The 15,109-nt window shown below is 37.0% G+C and overlaps 1 protein-coding gene across 2 annotated transcripts in view; it reads left to right on the forward strand.

The window, feature by feature from the left end:
* The window catches only part of LOC126480716 (probable Dol-P-Man:Man(7)GlcNAc(2)-PP-Dol alpha-1,6-mannosyltransferase), a 172,348-nt gene extending 157,636 nt beyond the window's left edge, over positions 1 to 14,712 (forward strand). For both annotated transcript variants that reach the window (XM_050103970.1, XM_050103969.1), the window contains exon 9: positions 12,330 to 14,712. In XM_050103970.1, coding sequence (XP_049959927.1) covers positions 12,330 to 14,499 — 2,170 coding nt within the window. In that variant the 3' untranslated portion in view covers positions 14,500 to 14,712. The remainder of the gene's footprint in view (positions 1 to 12,329) is intronic.
* Positions 14,713 to 15,109: the final 397 nt, after the last annotated feature.

Here is a 15,109-nt window from a genome sequence, read left to right on the forward strand (position 1 = left end):
TTTTTTTTCAAGGGGGGAAAAGTGTTGTGACAGTGCCACGACATTCAAAAGTGCCGCTACGTTAGTACGCGAACACGGCGATAGAGGCGCTCCGCAGCTCGGCCGAGCGTGGGAGCGCCACCTGACTATGAACGGCGCCGGCCGCATGTCATGGCACGGCAGTCGAATGACAGATACGGAGTTAGTAACATGTAACCCGCTAGTGTTTCTACTTTTGTATATCCACGCAATTTATTAGTGATTAAAGGTTATAACAAAAAGATTGTAAACAACTATGAGTGGGAAGTAACAATATTATGAAAAGGAAAGTTGCTACTCAGCGTCTCTGCTATATGATGAGTATACTCATCATATAGCAGAGATGCTGAGTCGCAGATAGGCATAACAAAAACGCCAGCAAGGCCGCCAACAAAAAAGGCAAAAAACACACACACACAAATGCAACTCACACACATGAGTGCCTGGATTTTCCATGAATGGGAAGTGTCTGAGCTACCATAGGAAAGTTAGTTCTGGGGTTCTGTTCAGCTGTTGTGACAGATGGTTACATTTGGGGGAATGTTGTGACATGGGAATTCGGGAAGTAAATGAGTCCCTTCCATGGTATTGCAAAGAATATTCAAGGGATAGGAAAATAGCTCAACAGGAAGGGAAGATTAGAGCCCATAAGGCTGAATTGGTTAGTGCCAGGGAGTAAACAGTGAGGATAAGGGGGGAGAAGAGTGATGACAAGCAGGAAATGGTCACAAGGAATAGGGGTCAGAAAGAGAACAGTATCTGACAGTTTTGTCATTGGCACAAACAATAGATTTGGCTTGCTACCTCAGTTAACTAAAGAAGAGGCTCAGGTAGATGAAAGTGTAGTTAATAACCAACAGACTTTTACAAGGAAATCAACTACTTCAAAAAAAGTGAAAATTAGGAGGAAAGTTCTGTTGTTAGGTAATAGCCACAGAAAAGGTATGGGCCAGATCTTGCAGGAAAAATTTGGTGATGGATACCAGATCACAAGTTTTTTTAAGCCCAGTGTATGTAGGATCATTGTGCAAGGGCTACACAAAACAGAATCATGTTATGATAATAGGTAAAGCAGGAAACGGCATTGATAGAGATCAGGGCTACAATATTGAGTGTGTTCTGGTAAAAATAGCATCAAATGTTGGCTTGGTTCCTCCTTTCATGTGGTGCAATTGACCCCAATTGAACAGCTCTGTCAGGAATGTCAGTATGGAGTTAGATGAGCTGCTTCAGGCTGCTACTTTGTCAGGCATCAGTTTGGTTCCTGTTGATGCTATTGCTAGGTGGGACTTCACAAGGCGTGACCTGCATCTCAGTATGAAGAGAAAGGGTAAATTGGCTGGGATGATAGCAAAATCTTTAACACTTTGGGTCCTGAGCCATTGCGCGCGGGTGTCTACCATAAAGACTGGCTGATTTTAACGTATTTTAAACTACTACAACTCAACACTGGAAATCATGATAGTACCTCTTTTTTAGGCTAAGATCAATATCCAGTGATTCAATATTGAATGAAATTTAGCTTAATTAGAAACTCAAGACAGGCAGGTACTAGAGATATTAAAACATCAAAAGATTCTCATAAAAGTACAGTGAAAAATAATGTTAGTATGTTGCATCAGAATATTAGGAATTAAAAAAACAAAGCAGATGAGCTTTTTGTTTGTTTATAAGATTTAGAAACTGAGGGTGGAATACATGTATAAGCCTGCCTGAACATCATATAGTCACAGATATGACAAAGGTAAATATAGGTGGATATATGCTTTCAGCGCATATAAATAGAGACACTATGTAGAGAGAAGGATTTGCCACATATGTTAAAACTTATCATAGTGTGAAGAATGTAGAAACTAAAAATTTTGTGTAGGGCAACATATAGAAGCATGTGCCTGTGACCTTTACACTAAATAATAATACATTCATAATTGTGACTGTGTGTACTTCCCCGTTGGAAAAATTTCAGCTATTTTTGAGAAACTTGGATTCTCTGTTGTGATATCCATCAGTCAGAGGGAAGAAAATTATTGTTTTAAGGAATTTCAGTGTAGATTTTCTGAAAGAGTCTAATAGAAAGCATGGCCTTGAAGTATTACTTGATTATTTAAATTTGAGATCAGTTATCGATTTTCCTAATTGGGTAGTACAAGAAAGCAGCAAACTGATAAATAATGTTTATATAGATCAAGATAAAATGAATCAAATAAAAACTTTTCCTGTTAAGAATGGTCTTTCTGATCATGATTAACAGCTAGTTACAGTGTATGACATAGCCCCATACAGTAATGCAAAACAGTTCTCCAAAATTGTGCATTCAGTTTACGAGTTAACAATTGCAAGTTTTAGGGAAAGCTTGCAGCAGTTTGACTGTGATGAGGTGTACAGGGAACCTGATGCTAATTTAAAATTTAACGTGTTACATGATAGCTTTGTGAGTATATTTGAAAACAGTTTCCCTAAGAAAACAGTGAAACATAATTGTAAGAAACCATCTTAAAAGTCATGGCTTTACGTGAGGGGTAAAAAAATTTTGTAAGCAGAAAAGGAAAATGTATCTTATAACTAGAAGGAGTAATGATCCAGAAACAGTCAAACATTATAAGTACTACTCCACTGTATTAAGAAAAGTTATTGAAAAGTTCAAGTATGTTCATTATGTCTGAGATTAGCACCTCTGATAATAAAATTAAAACAATTTGGAGTATTGTTAAAAGGGAAACAGGGCAACTGAGAGCACAGGAATACTGTATTTCTACCAAAATCAATGAAAAATTTGTTGACACAAAGTCAGAAGTAGAAAATATGTTTAATACTCATTTTTTTAAATGTTGTAGAGAAAATAGGATCCAGCAGTTCATTAGAAAGTGCAAAGCTTTACTTGGAAGAGGCAATTCCTATACAGTTTGATAAAATGAAATTCAACCCACCTCTCGAACTGAAATTGGCAAAATAATAAATTCACTCAAAAATAAAAGCTCACATGGATTGATGGCATTTCCAACAGAGTACTAAAAGCTTATTCCCAACAGATAAGTAGAATTCTCAGCTACATATGTAGCAGCTCACTGAAACAGGGCATTTTTCTGGACAGACTGAAATATGCTATTGTTAAACTATTGCAGAAAGAGGAGATAGGCATGACACTAACAATTACCACTCAGTCTCACTTCTGACAGCTTTATCCAAAATTTTTGAAAAAGTAATTCATTCAAGAGTAGCTTGACATATTTGTAAAAATGAAATACTAACAAAGTGTCAGTTTGATTTTCAGGAAAGCTTTTCAACAGAAAATGCTATATATGTTTTCACTGATCAAATATTAAATGTTCTGAATAACAGAACATCAAGCATTGGGATTTTTTTGTGATCTCTCAAAGGCTTTCAACTGTGTGAATTTCGCAATTCTTCTACATAAGCTTAAGTATTGTGGTATGAGTGGGACAATGCACAAATCATTTAATTCAAGTTTACCTGGAAGAATGCAGAAGATTGAAATTAACAGTATTGATAGTCTGCAAAAATCAGCAGAGTCTTTTTAACCTGGGAGGCATCAAGAATGGTGTCCCACAGCATGCGGTCTTGGATCCCTTATTGTTCTTAATATTTATTAATGACTTGCCACTCTATACTAATGAAGATGCAATGCTAGTTGTTTTTGCTGATGGTGCAATTATAGGAATCACTCCTAACAAACAAGAATTAGCAGAGGAAATTGTAAATAATGTCTTTCAGAAAATTAAGTGGTTCTCTGCAAATGGACTCTCACTAAACACTGTATATACAGTTCTGTACAGTAAATGGCATAACATCATTGACAAATATTGGCTTTGAATGGAAGTCTATTGTTAAGCCAGAATAATCCAAAATTCTGGGTGTGTGCATTGATGAGAAGTTGAATTGGAAGAAACGCATTGATGATCTAAGGTTCAGCTACTTATGCTATCAGGGTTACTGCAAATTTTGGTGATAAACTAATCAGTAAATTAGCTTGCTGTGCTTATTTTCATTCACTGCTTTCATATAGCATCATATTTTGGGGAAATTCATCATTAAGAGAAAAGGTATTCATTGCACAAAAGCTTATAATCAGAATAATAGCTGGAGCCCACACAAGATCACCTTGCGACCATTTGTTTAAGAAATTTGGGATATTCATAGCACCTTTGCAATGAATATGTCCACTTATGAAATTTGTTATTAATAACCAATCCCAATTCAAAAATAATAGCAAAATGCATTGCTACAAAATTAACAGAAAGGATGATCTTCACTAATCTGGGTTAAATCTGACTTTGGCACAGAAAGGGGTGAATTATGCGGCCACAAAAATCTTTGGTCATCTACCAAATAGCATTAAAACTCTGACAGATAGGCAACCAGCACTTAAAAGCAAATTAAAAGAATTTCTGAATGATAACGCCTTTCACTCAGTTGATGAATTTTTAGATATGAAGTAGTAATAGTAAAAAAAGGATGAATTTTTAGATATGAAGTAGGAAAAAAATTATATTGTGTAAAGAATACTTATGTTAAGCTGACACTTTCCACATCATTACAAAATGTCATATTCATGATCTATGGAACAAGTATTAATGTAATGTAGCTTCCTTTCCTTCATTATTGGTCAGCCTAACATTTTCCTTCATGCCTCTCTTCTTAGCCTTAACCATTCCATAGAGATCCCTTTTACTCCCCTCACTGTCCTCTTCCATCATTATTGACCACTCTTCCACCCAGTTCTTCTTCTGCCCTGCTATGACACTCTTAGACATCTTTTTCTTCTTCGTTATTCCACAATGGTGTTTCTTTCCACCTTTTCTTACCACTGATTCTCCCACATAGTCTTCCTGCTGCTTCCATCAGCATAGTTTTGAATCTTCCTCATTCCTCCTCTATTAACTTCATGTCATTACTTGGTATGCTTCTTTGCATTTCTCTTCTTTCAACTTCTACCCTCATATCTTTCTGTCGATCTTTCTTGTTCCCTTTTCCTCTTTAATCACTGTAGTTGTCAGTACTAAAAGTCTGCGATCACTGTCTAGGGCATAGGTGGGCAACCAGCGGCCCGTGGGCCAATTCCAGCTCACAATTGGTTTAAATCCATCTGACAGAAGAAATTTCAGGGAGAGAGAGTGAGGTGCTCCCATTGTACTCAGCCTGGGATTAATTTTCAGATATTTACACTAATGCTTGGTACATGAGTACTGCTTTCTTGGTGGCCACACAGTCGCTGGAAGTTTTAGTGAGCTCTGCTGTCACGGGTTCAAGCAGTTTCAGACATTTCATATAGTGCTAATAAAATACTATTTGCGTCTATCATTTGCAATGGTAGAAATGCACATGGAAGTTAAGGGCCCCTCACATGTACAATAGTATTGTCAATACATCAGTATAATGATGATCTTGGGGCATATATTGTTATATTGTCGATAACAGAAATACTGACAAGCAGTACTGATGCTGACCAAAATATCCTCTGTGTTACCAATACATATAGATCATGTGAGGACGAGTATTATCTGTTTGACAATTCACCAAAGTGTTGTTCATATTTTTCCAGTTTCACCTTTGTAAATTGCAGCTAATATATGCTACATAGAAGTGATTTAGACTTCCAAACTTTTTAAAATGGACAAATAATTGATCACCTAGTTTATTTAGTGTTACAGAAACATCCCATGCCTGTTTGATCAGTCATAAAAAGTATTTTTGGACAAACATTTAAAAACACATGTTAATAGTATTTGTGGATATTAACACACACACAGTTTCAAACATGTGCCTATGATCTGTGGCCAAAAAAAGCAAAGTTACTCCTACTTGCTTGTCAACTGAAATTGCCTATCTCATTGCCATATTTTACTTTACTATTCTTTTTGTTTTACATTAGTAACTAATTCTTGTTCTCTATTGTGGACATATTATAAAATTCCTTTTGTTGAAGTTGAAGGTAATATGCAATGAATTAGCCGCTTTATCGGTGTTCATTTTTGCATGAGAACATTTCAAGATGCCTGGCATTCCATTTCAGATGTTAACATTTATTTATGATGCAGGAATATTATTTCCTTACCAATGGAGTCGCAGTGTATTGCAACAAAACTTTTTAAGACAGCTACTGTAAAAGTCATAAGTGAACAAACAATGTTCATGGTGCATAAATAAATGTAAATGTCTGAATATGGTATGAACATAAAAGAAATGTACTCTGAAAAATGTGTATTATGAGGCATAGTTTATTGGTGCAGCATGTTGGGAAAGGGATGCCATTCATATCTATTCATTAACCCATAACCATTTAATGCCACAAATGCTATAGTTTTGGCTTTATGCGCTAGGAGTGCTTCAGTCCTGTCAGTTGACAAGGTGGCCCACCAGTCTCAGAATGGGTGTGAATGAAGAACACATTTCACAAAAGATTTTCCATGCTTGATATAGGGCTTCAGTAGGTATTACCTATACATCTGTGACTGTTATCTTTGTGCCCTGGCCACAGATTATGTAGTCTACCACAGATTATGTAGTCTACCACAGATTATGTAGTCTACCACAGATTTACTCAACAATAGCTTATGACTTAACTTCTTCTCAGGTCGGGTGTTGCTGACTGCTTCCTTTTACAAAAATCTTCACAATTTTTGTCCTCCTTCGTTTCTCCTTTGTCACCCTTCCACTTCCAACGATTCCTCATAGCCCTGTCTTTCCTTGCCTGCAGTAAATTTTGATCTCTCATTATCATGGTCTTGTGTCCAGTTAATTGTGTCTGCATTCCCTCTTCAGAGCCCTACTCTTTATCAGAACATCCAACTTGCAGTGCATATACTTGCAGAATTTCCATATCCTCCTCTTTCATGTTCGTTCTGACCTTCATCATTCTGTCACTTGTTCCTTTCACCACCTCCCTGAACCACTTCCATAATAACTAATGCCACTCAAGTTCTTCATTTTCCCTTTATCAGAACAGCACAGTGTATATCCACTCATCCAAACCCTACTTCCTTTCCCTCCCATGTAGTTTCTAACAATCATAGAATATCCATTCCCCTCCTATTAAGTCCACCGCTTCCTCCACCCTCCCAGTTAGTGTCTATATGTTCATTGTACCAAATCTTAGTCCTTGGAAATAGCTAAGTTGTCTTGCATTATATTCATTGTTCCTGATGCCTGTTCGGTGTTTGAAAGCATGAATTTGATCTAATACTGGCTTGCTGGTCATTCATAGCTGTATTTTATATCAAAGTTTCTCCCTGACCATTTTCGTCAGCAGGAGGCATTTTATGTGTCTTATACCCTTCAACAGCCAGGAAGTGTTGACAAACAGTTTACTCAGGACATTTTATTTAGTATTTGACCATTAATGTCTGTCCTGCAGGTCATTTTTGTGTATTTGAAGTGAGACTTACATTGTGAGCTGCAGACCAGTCATAGGCATGTTCAACTATTATCTGACATGTCTATGGTAAGGCTGTTTGGACCCTTGATTGGTATATTTGTCCTATGAGCAAACATTACAATCTTATAACCACATATTAATACTTTGACTGCTGGCCATCACTTAGAACTATAGCCATTTTTGTGGATGTTTTAGAAACTGCATGTCTGTTGCAACATGAGGAAAACCAACTGGGATCATCAATGTACATTATTATTTATTTAAAAGTGGGAGGAATTGTACCCTTTCAAATTATGTGATCTGAAATCTACTGAAATTTTCATGCCCCATCAATTGATGAGATTGACAATCAAAGTGTTGACAGTCATTGGAAGGTCAGTTATGTAAGTTAGAAACAAGTGTGGGCCCAGTAATGATCCATATGAGACATCACATGTTATGTTTCGCCAGTCTGTCAATGAGACCTTGTTCTTTCTGTTATGAAGATAATGATTTCATCTATGCAGGAGAGACACCATTAACATCCTGAAACTTTAGTTTGCTAAGTAGAATTTTATGTCCAACCCAGCCAGAGGCTTTGGCAAAGTCACAAAATACATCAGCAGGGTAACTGTTATTGTTTAGCTCTGCCAACACTTCATTTGTGAGCTCTTGTACTGATTTCACTGTGATGAATCCTTTATGAAAGACAAATTCAGAGGCAGTTGACAAGTTCTGCTCAGATAAATGAGTTAGTACTTTATGATAGCCCACATTCTCCAATAGGCATGTATTTAGAGGTGGCTTGCTTATCTCCAGTTTTATGGATTGGTGCTGTGACAATAAATCTAAGTCTGTCAGCAAATACAGTGCATCTCCAAAGTCTCTCCACAGTGACAAGTTTCATGTGTCTTGCCTTGCAGGGCACGTAAGGTTGGCAGCATGTTCATGTTGTACTAGGGGCTGCAGTTACATTAGGAGATGGGATTCAATATTATTACTATTGAAACAATGAAATCAATTAATTACAATTAAATACATTGTACTCGCCAATATCACAGTAGGTGCTGGATATGTTTTCCTCTTTCTTGAAGGCATAGCTCAACATGTTTACATTGTGAACACCTTTACCAGTGTTCCAAATGTAATTGAATGCAGATAATGAATTATCGCTGGCTTCAATTCATCTATTGTCTTTGGTTTATTGTGATACACGAGTGTTTTAGCTGAAATCCAAAGGAAACAGTCGACTGGAGAAAGATCCAGTGAGTGCAGGGACCAGAGACCTTTTTGTAATTACTCTATCTCCAAAGATTTCATCTAACAGTCATAGAGATTGGTGCACCATATGACCAGTGGTGTTGTCATGTTGGAAAAATGAATGATTTATCTCGTTTTCATTCAGCGGGGCAATAAATAGATAAATTATTTGGGAACAATAGACATCAAAAGTGATGGTAGTATCGAAAAAGATTGGCCCAATAATTCGCACTCACATTACAGCAACTCGTACCCTGATTTCTCTGACTGATGACCTCAGAAGTTAAGTCCCATAGTGCTCAGAGCCATCTGATTTCTCTGCCTGAAATGGTGTTTGTAGTAAGGTGGTTGGATTTTCTGATGATCAGATTCGTGAATTTTGGGAATTAATGTAGCCAAATAGGTGAAACCAAGCCTCATCTGTGAGAAAGGTTTGATCTAGAACACCAGCTCCATGTTCGATGAGGTTCTGGGGTTGCGGCCCGATCATGTTGTCTTCTTGTCACAATATTTCGGCTGACAGTTATCCAGCTATCTTCATGTGATGTCCGTCGATGGAGACTGTAAGTTCCCGGTGTTAGCTTTATAGCAAAAACTGGTGCGGAAACAAATGCACATCGGTGGCTTGCCACAGGAGCATCCTCTATCAAAATCCGCGCCCTCTGCAAATACTGGGCAGATTAGCACAGTGCTAAGAAGGAAGAAATGTGACCACCCACAACATCAAGAAGATAAGGTGCTGTTCAAGTTCTGGGCATTCCTTCCATATGCCTGCAACCTTTCATCTAAAGTAGGCGGGATCCTAAGGAAACGTCAAGTTAAAGTAATCTTCTGGTCACTGGTGGAGATTGGTGCCGTTCTCGGTTTGGTAAAAGTTGATCTGGGTCTGCGGAAGACTGAGATCTACAAAATTCCTTGCCAGTGTGGCAAAGCTTGCATCTGTGAAGACACGTGCAGTACACGAAAGATGCATTGAACATGAACGCCACACTCCTCTTTTGCACCCCAGTAAGTTGGCCGTAGCTGAGCATTGTACCACAGGACACGCTATGGATTTTTCTGCCATGAAAATCTTGGCCCCAGCAAGAATTTTTTGGGATTCAGTAATTGAAGAATCTGTGAAAATACACCTAGCACAAAATCTTGTAAATTGTGATGGCAGTTTTCAACTGGACAGGGCTTGGGACCTGGTGATCTCTCTAATTTCTCCTGTGAGAAGACAGTTTAATCATAATGACATGCCTGGTAACATCTGACATCTGGTTTTTAGCAATGAAAGCATTCTGACAGAGGGTGGACATGTAGTTTTCACCTTTATGCGTACGCCTGCGTACCACAGATAGAACAGTATTTGCAGAGGGTGCAGATTTCAATAGAGGACGCTCCTGTGACGGCCGCCAATGCATATGCATTTCCGTGCCAATTTTTGCCATAAAGCCGACATTGGGAGCTTGCGGTCTCCAGTGACAGACACTCACCTGAAGATGAAGATGCCTGGACGATTACCAGCGAAAATATTGTGGCAAGAAATTAACATGATCCGGCTGCAATCCTGAAACCTCATTGAACATTCAGTACACCTGGAAAACGTCAAGAATCACTCCAACCCCATGTCAGTTAGCTAATCACTGAAACCATTCACTATATGATACTCATTTCACATGGTCTATACAATGTAATTGTTCCACAGCATTAATTTTATACGGATACATTCCCAGTTCTGTGGTTATAGACCTTACATGCTGTCATACAAGAAACTTTAGCCTGTTGCAATAATCTCCTAACTGATTTTGTTGGACTCTGCAACATGATGTCCAAAATGTCGTCAAGCTTCTGTTCTGTTGAAATTATGGTGTGCCATGAACTGTACCTATTGTCTGTAGTTTGTGAATTAGGGAAAATTCATTATAAATTGCTGTCTCCTGCACTCCATGAAGTTTCCTCCTGCATGGAAAACCTGTTCCACTAAAAACACTCTCTCTGCAGTAGTAAGCATTCTCGCTACACTCAGCTTACAAAAGAAATGGACAATAACACAACTAACAGCTGCAGTGCATGTGCAACACTACTACCCCCACCCTACAGGTCCACGGAACATGTGCAGACGAGACTTGAACGTTCTGCCAATCATACGCGCTCCACAAGGAGAACCTCGCCAATGTGTAGAGACTCTGCAGATGCATGGTATGTCCTGAGTCACTGATAGACTACAAAAATGACTTAATGATAATCTTATTAAATCAGTACAAATTTTAATATTCTTTTAGAAACATGATCATAACCAGCTAATTAGAACTTTTTAGTGTTGTGATTAATTTTATAATTTCCTTAGGATTGTAGTTGTAAATTAACATATCTTATTGATGCACACAGTCTGAACAATTTAACCTAATAAATCAGTATTTTGTTGTTCATTAGTGGGTGCAATGTTAGTTGCCACTGTAATAGTGATTCAAAAGTGTCACCATTTCTGCCCAGAGCTATTTTCTGGGGGGTCAGTTTCATTTGGGTAATTATTTTTGTTTCCTTTTTGTTTAACAATATTCCAAGCTGATGTTGCCTTATTCTTAGAGTGTATTTATAAGAAGAAGAAGATACTTAGAGAGACCTCTGGAAGATGTACGACTGTCTTCTTTATATAACATTTTTACTGATGTCTTCAGCTGAATAAATACTTTATTTACTTTAGAGACATTGTTTGTGTAATTCTGTAAGTCAACAGGGAATCAAAGTATGTAAAATAACCTCCACTTATTACAAAGTAGGAAAAGATGGATTGCTACTTACCATAAAGATGACACACTGGCCCAAACTGGTCGAGTTGGCAGTTATGTGCACATGAGTTACGCTTGATTGTATGAATAAACAGTGTGTGTTTCTCTTTCTGGCAAAGGCTGTGGCCAAAAGCTCATGTGTATGTGTCTTTTTAATTGTGCCTTTCTACACCTTAAGAGTGTCATCTTTATGGTAAGTAACAGTCATCTTTTCCTACATTGTTGACGTTCCTACCTGGTGTTTCTACCACTTATTTAATTAGATCAGCACAATGGAAGATACTGTAGTTGGAAAGGGAGATATTTAATGCCATGCTGGTAGCAAGCACTATGCATTATGTAAGGCTACCAGCACTTTTACATTGAATAAAAATTTCAATTTAGCTTTTTGGATGAAGAATCAAGTTTCTAATGAACATTGTTCTAGTCTATCCAGAATTGTTTTTCCTCAAATGTGTGTAATTCCTGCCAGATACTGACCTCTGTGAAGAAGGTCTTCATTGAAGACTGTCAGAGAGCAGTGAATTCCATGATATACAGTTTTGGCATGAAGGATACAAAGAGAAGAAGATTCACACCACTTTACTGGAGAGTCTTGATTTTCTGATTTCACCTTTGCATAAATGAAGCCGAATTGCTAATCACTGTTTTTTTGATAAATCTGTTAATGAAACAGAAAGAGTTCTGGTGCAAGTGTTAGAACAGTTTATACAAATAAATGAATATTTCACAGTAAGTATCAACATGTAGAGTTGGTTAAACACTCATTCTGATTTTTTAAATTGAACATCTATTTTACAGTGCTGCAACGCACCTAAACATAACTGTACTATAAAAAAAGGCCATCTTGTAATTTTTCATGGGTTACAATTATCAAGAGTATGAGTCATGTTTGTTTGTTTCAGGTACAATAAAACAGAAGGACTGCAACATGGAAGTGAAGACATGATGCATTTTACGCATCTTCTCATTGAAGCAAAAAGTAAATATTCTCCAAATTTGAAACCATACATAAAAACGCATGAAATTTTGGATTCAGTAGAAGGATTTTCACAGATTATGTTTAACTATAACACATTTCCACCCATAAAGATAAAGACAAAACCCATGATATTCATTCTGAAGAAGAAATTGAAGAGTGATATATATGAACGACAATACAGATCCCTTGAAATTGGTGAAGCTACCTTAGTAACTGAAGATGCCTTCTTTGAAGATATGCAGTTAGAAAATCAGGAAGCTATTGCATTTGATGAAGAGTCAGATGTATCTGAAATTGATGAAGAGTTAGAAGTCAAAGGTCTGAGTGAGTCACCTGAAACAGATGAGCTTCGGAAAAGTGATGGCGATATTGAAGATGACAAACGTGTAAATATAGAAGCTGTTTTAGAAACTCCAACAAGACATGTGACTGAAGAACAGTCAGAAGCTACAACAGGTGAACTAGGCAAGAGGACAGACATTCCAGCTACACAAGAAGATAAGAGAAATCTGAAAATTAAAGAAAATATTAAAAAAATAATTGAGAAATATAAAACAAAAGTTAAATCACAAGGAGATATGCCACAAAAACAGAAATCTGCATCAAAAGACATAACAGCAGATGAAATCAGCAAAGCACAGGATACACAACATCAAATGGAACTGGAATTCAAAGCTGACAGTTTTCTTCAGAACCCTGAGAGTTCTGTAGAAAATGTAAGGAATGTGAATAGAGAAGCTGTCGTGACAGGTTACAGTGCAAAAGAAAATGGAGAGTTGCATACAAAGCGAGAGCTAAAAAGAAAACTTGTTCGTGAAAAACTAAAATTAGCTAAAAAGATTACCACTACTGAAGAAATGATTACAGATGTTGCACAAGATGAAACTCAAGAGCCTATGACTGAAACTGAAATCAATTTTCAGGCTGATTTGCTAAAGCAGAGTGTGGAGGACAAAGGTGAAGAACCAAAGACACCTTCTAATGAAATAAAACAATATTTTGAAACACCTCCTGTCGGACGAATAAAACGATCAGCCCACCAAACAACTTCTGCAGGCCAGCCCTCTGAAGCAGTAAAAGATACAACTTACAAATCAGAGAGTGTAGTGGTCAAAACTGAAAACCATTCTGTGGGTGATGGGATGGAATCAAAAATCATGGAAAGAAGAGCAAAACTTAAAAATCTAATTAAGAAATTGGAACGTATGAATGATAAAGCACGTAAGACAGATACTGAAAGTGAAATTGACAGAACTGAAGGGGAAACAGTTGTGCCTGAAGAAACTTCATATGAAGCTGGTAGTGGATCTGAAAAGACAAATCATTCAGAAGAAATTATTCTCCAACCAGATGAAATGAAACAGAGCAGTCTTAGCAAAAGTGTAAAGCATTATATCAAGAAAAAAGTTCAAGAAGAGAAACTGAAGTTGCCTTCCACAGCTATTGATGATTCACATCTGAAAGCTGCTGCCTTAAAAAAGGATTTGCAATTGGAGAGCAAAGATTTTGAGATTGCAACAGAGCAAGCTATTTCAGTCCCAGATGTTATTAGTGGGGACACTGCTGATACAGCTGTCAAAGATGAGCATAGAAACAGTGAGAAAATAGCAGATGAAAAGCAACTTGACTTGAAAATTGGTGGTATGCCAGTAACTAGCTTTGAAAAACAAAAAGAAGAAATTACAGGAAAAGGTTATTTTAAAGAAGCAACTGATACTGTACCACCTGACACTGGCCCCCAGAAAGCTAACAAGAAAAGGAAAAAGTTAAAAGTAGATATATCTGTAACAGATTCTTTGTCAAAAGTCATTGCGGACCAACTGTCTCAGGACGATGAAGTCACATCTGCTATAGATAAAAATACAGAAGAATCCAAGGTGATCTCTACTCAGGAAGCTGGTAAAGAAAAACTTTTATCAGAGCAAACCAAAGCTGAAAATGTAGCAAGTAAGGAATATGTTTTGGAACCAACTAATCTTGTTGTGGATCACCAGATAGAAGCTGAGAGCATCTCAGAGAGGACTGATGTACCTGAAAGTGGAGTCAGTAAGGACAGTAAGAGATCAAAAACTTCAAACACTTCTACGAAGTGACTAGACTTCCTTTGTGACAGATGTTCTGTCTAATACGCTTGAAGACTCCTGATTAAAATTTTGTTTATATTTGTAATATACTGTAAAGTGTTAGTACAGAGATCACACTATTTTACATTTGTTGAATATGAAAATGTTCTTTTTTATATGAAATGTTGTTTGTGATTATACTAAAAAAAGTATCACTTTCGTAAGTATATATATGCATTTTCATTGTGATTCTTTCTTTGAACGGTTCACCTCATTTATCAAAAACATATCCATTTTACAATTGCAGTCATCTTCTAGAGATTATATTCAGTAATAAACATGAAGCAATTTTTGTTACAGTATTATTAGGCTGATATCCTGTGCTAAATTTGTTTTATTCAGCCCTCTTCTGTGCAGATAATCTCATGACATTTCATTTCCTCAAATTCTAAAAATAATATCCAAAACTAGTCACCTCATATACTTTAAATATTTTGGACTATCCAAAAAAACTACTCTATAATACCATCATTATTAGAGACAGATTAAAAAGACAATCAGAATTAATTGAGACATTTATTGAAACCTACATGTGGCAGTGGACAATACTTTAATGGAGATGTATTGTTTATTTGTTTAG

This window comes from Schistocerca serialis, chromosome 5 (genome assembly GCF_023864345.2).
Source record: "Schistocerca serialis cubense isolate TAMUIC-IGC-003099 chromosome 5, iqSchSeri2.2, whole genome shotgun sequence".
Taxonomy (NCBI): domain Eukaryota; kingdom Metazoa; phylum Arthropoda; class Insecta; order Orthoptera; family Acrididae; genus Schistocerca; species Schistocerca serialis.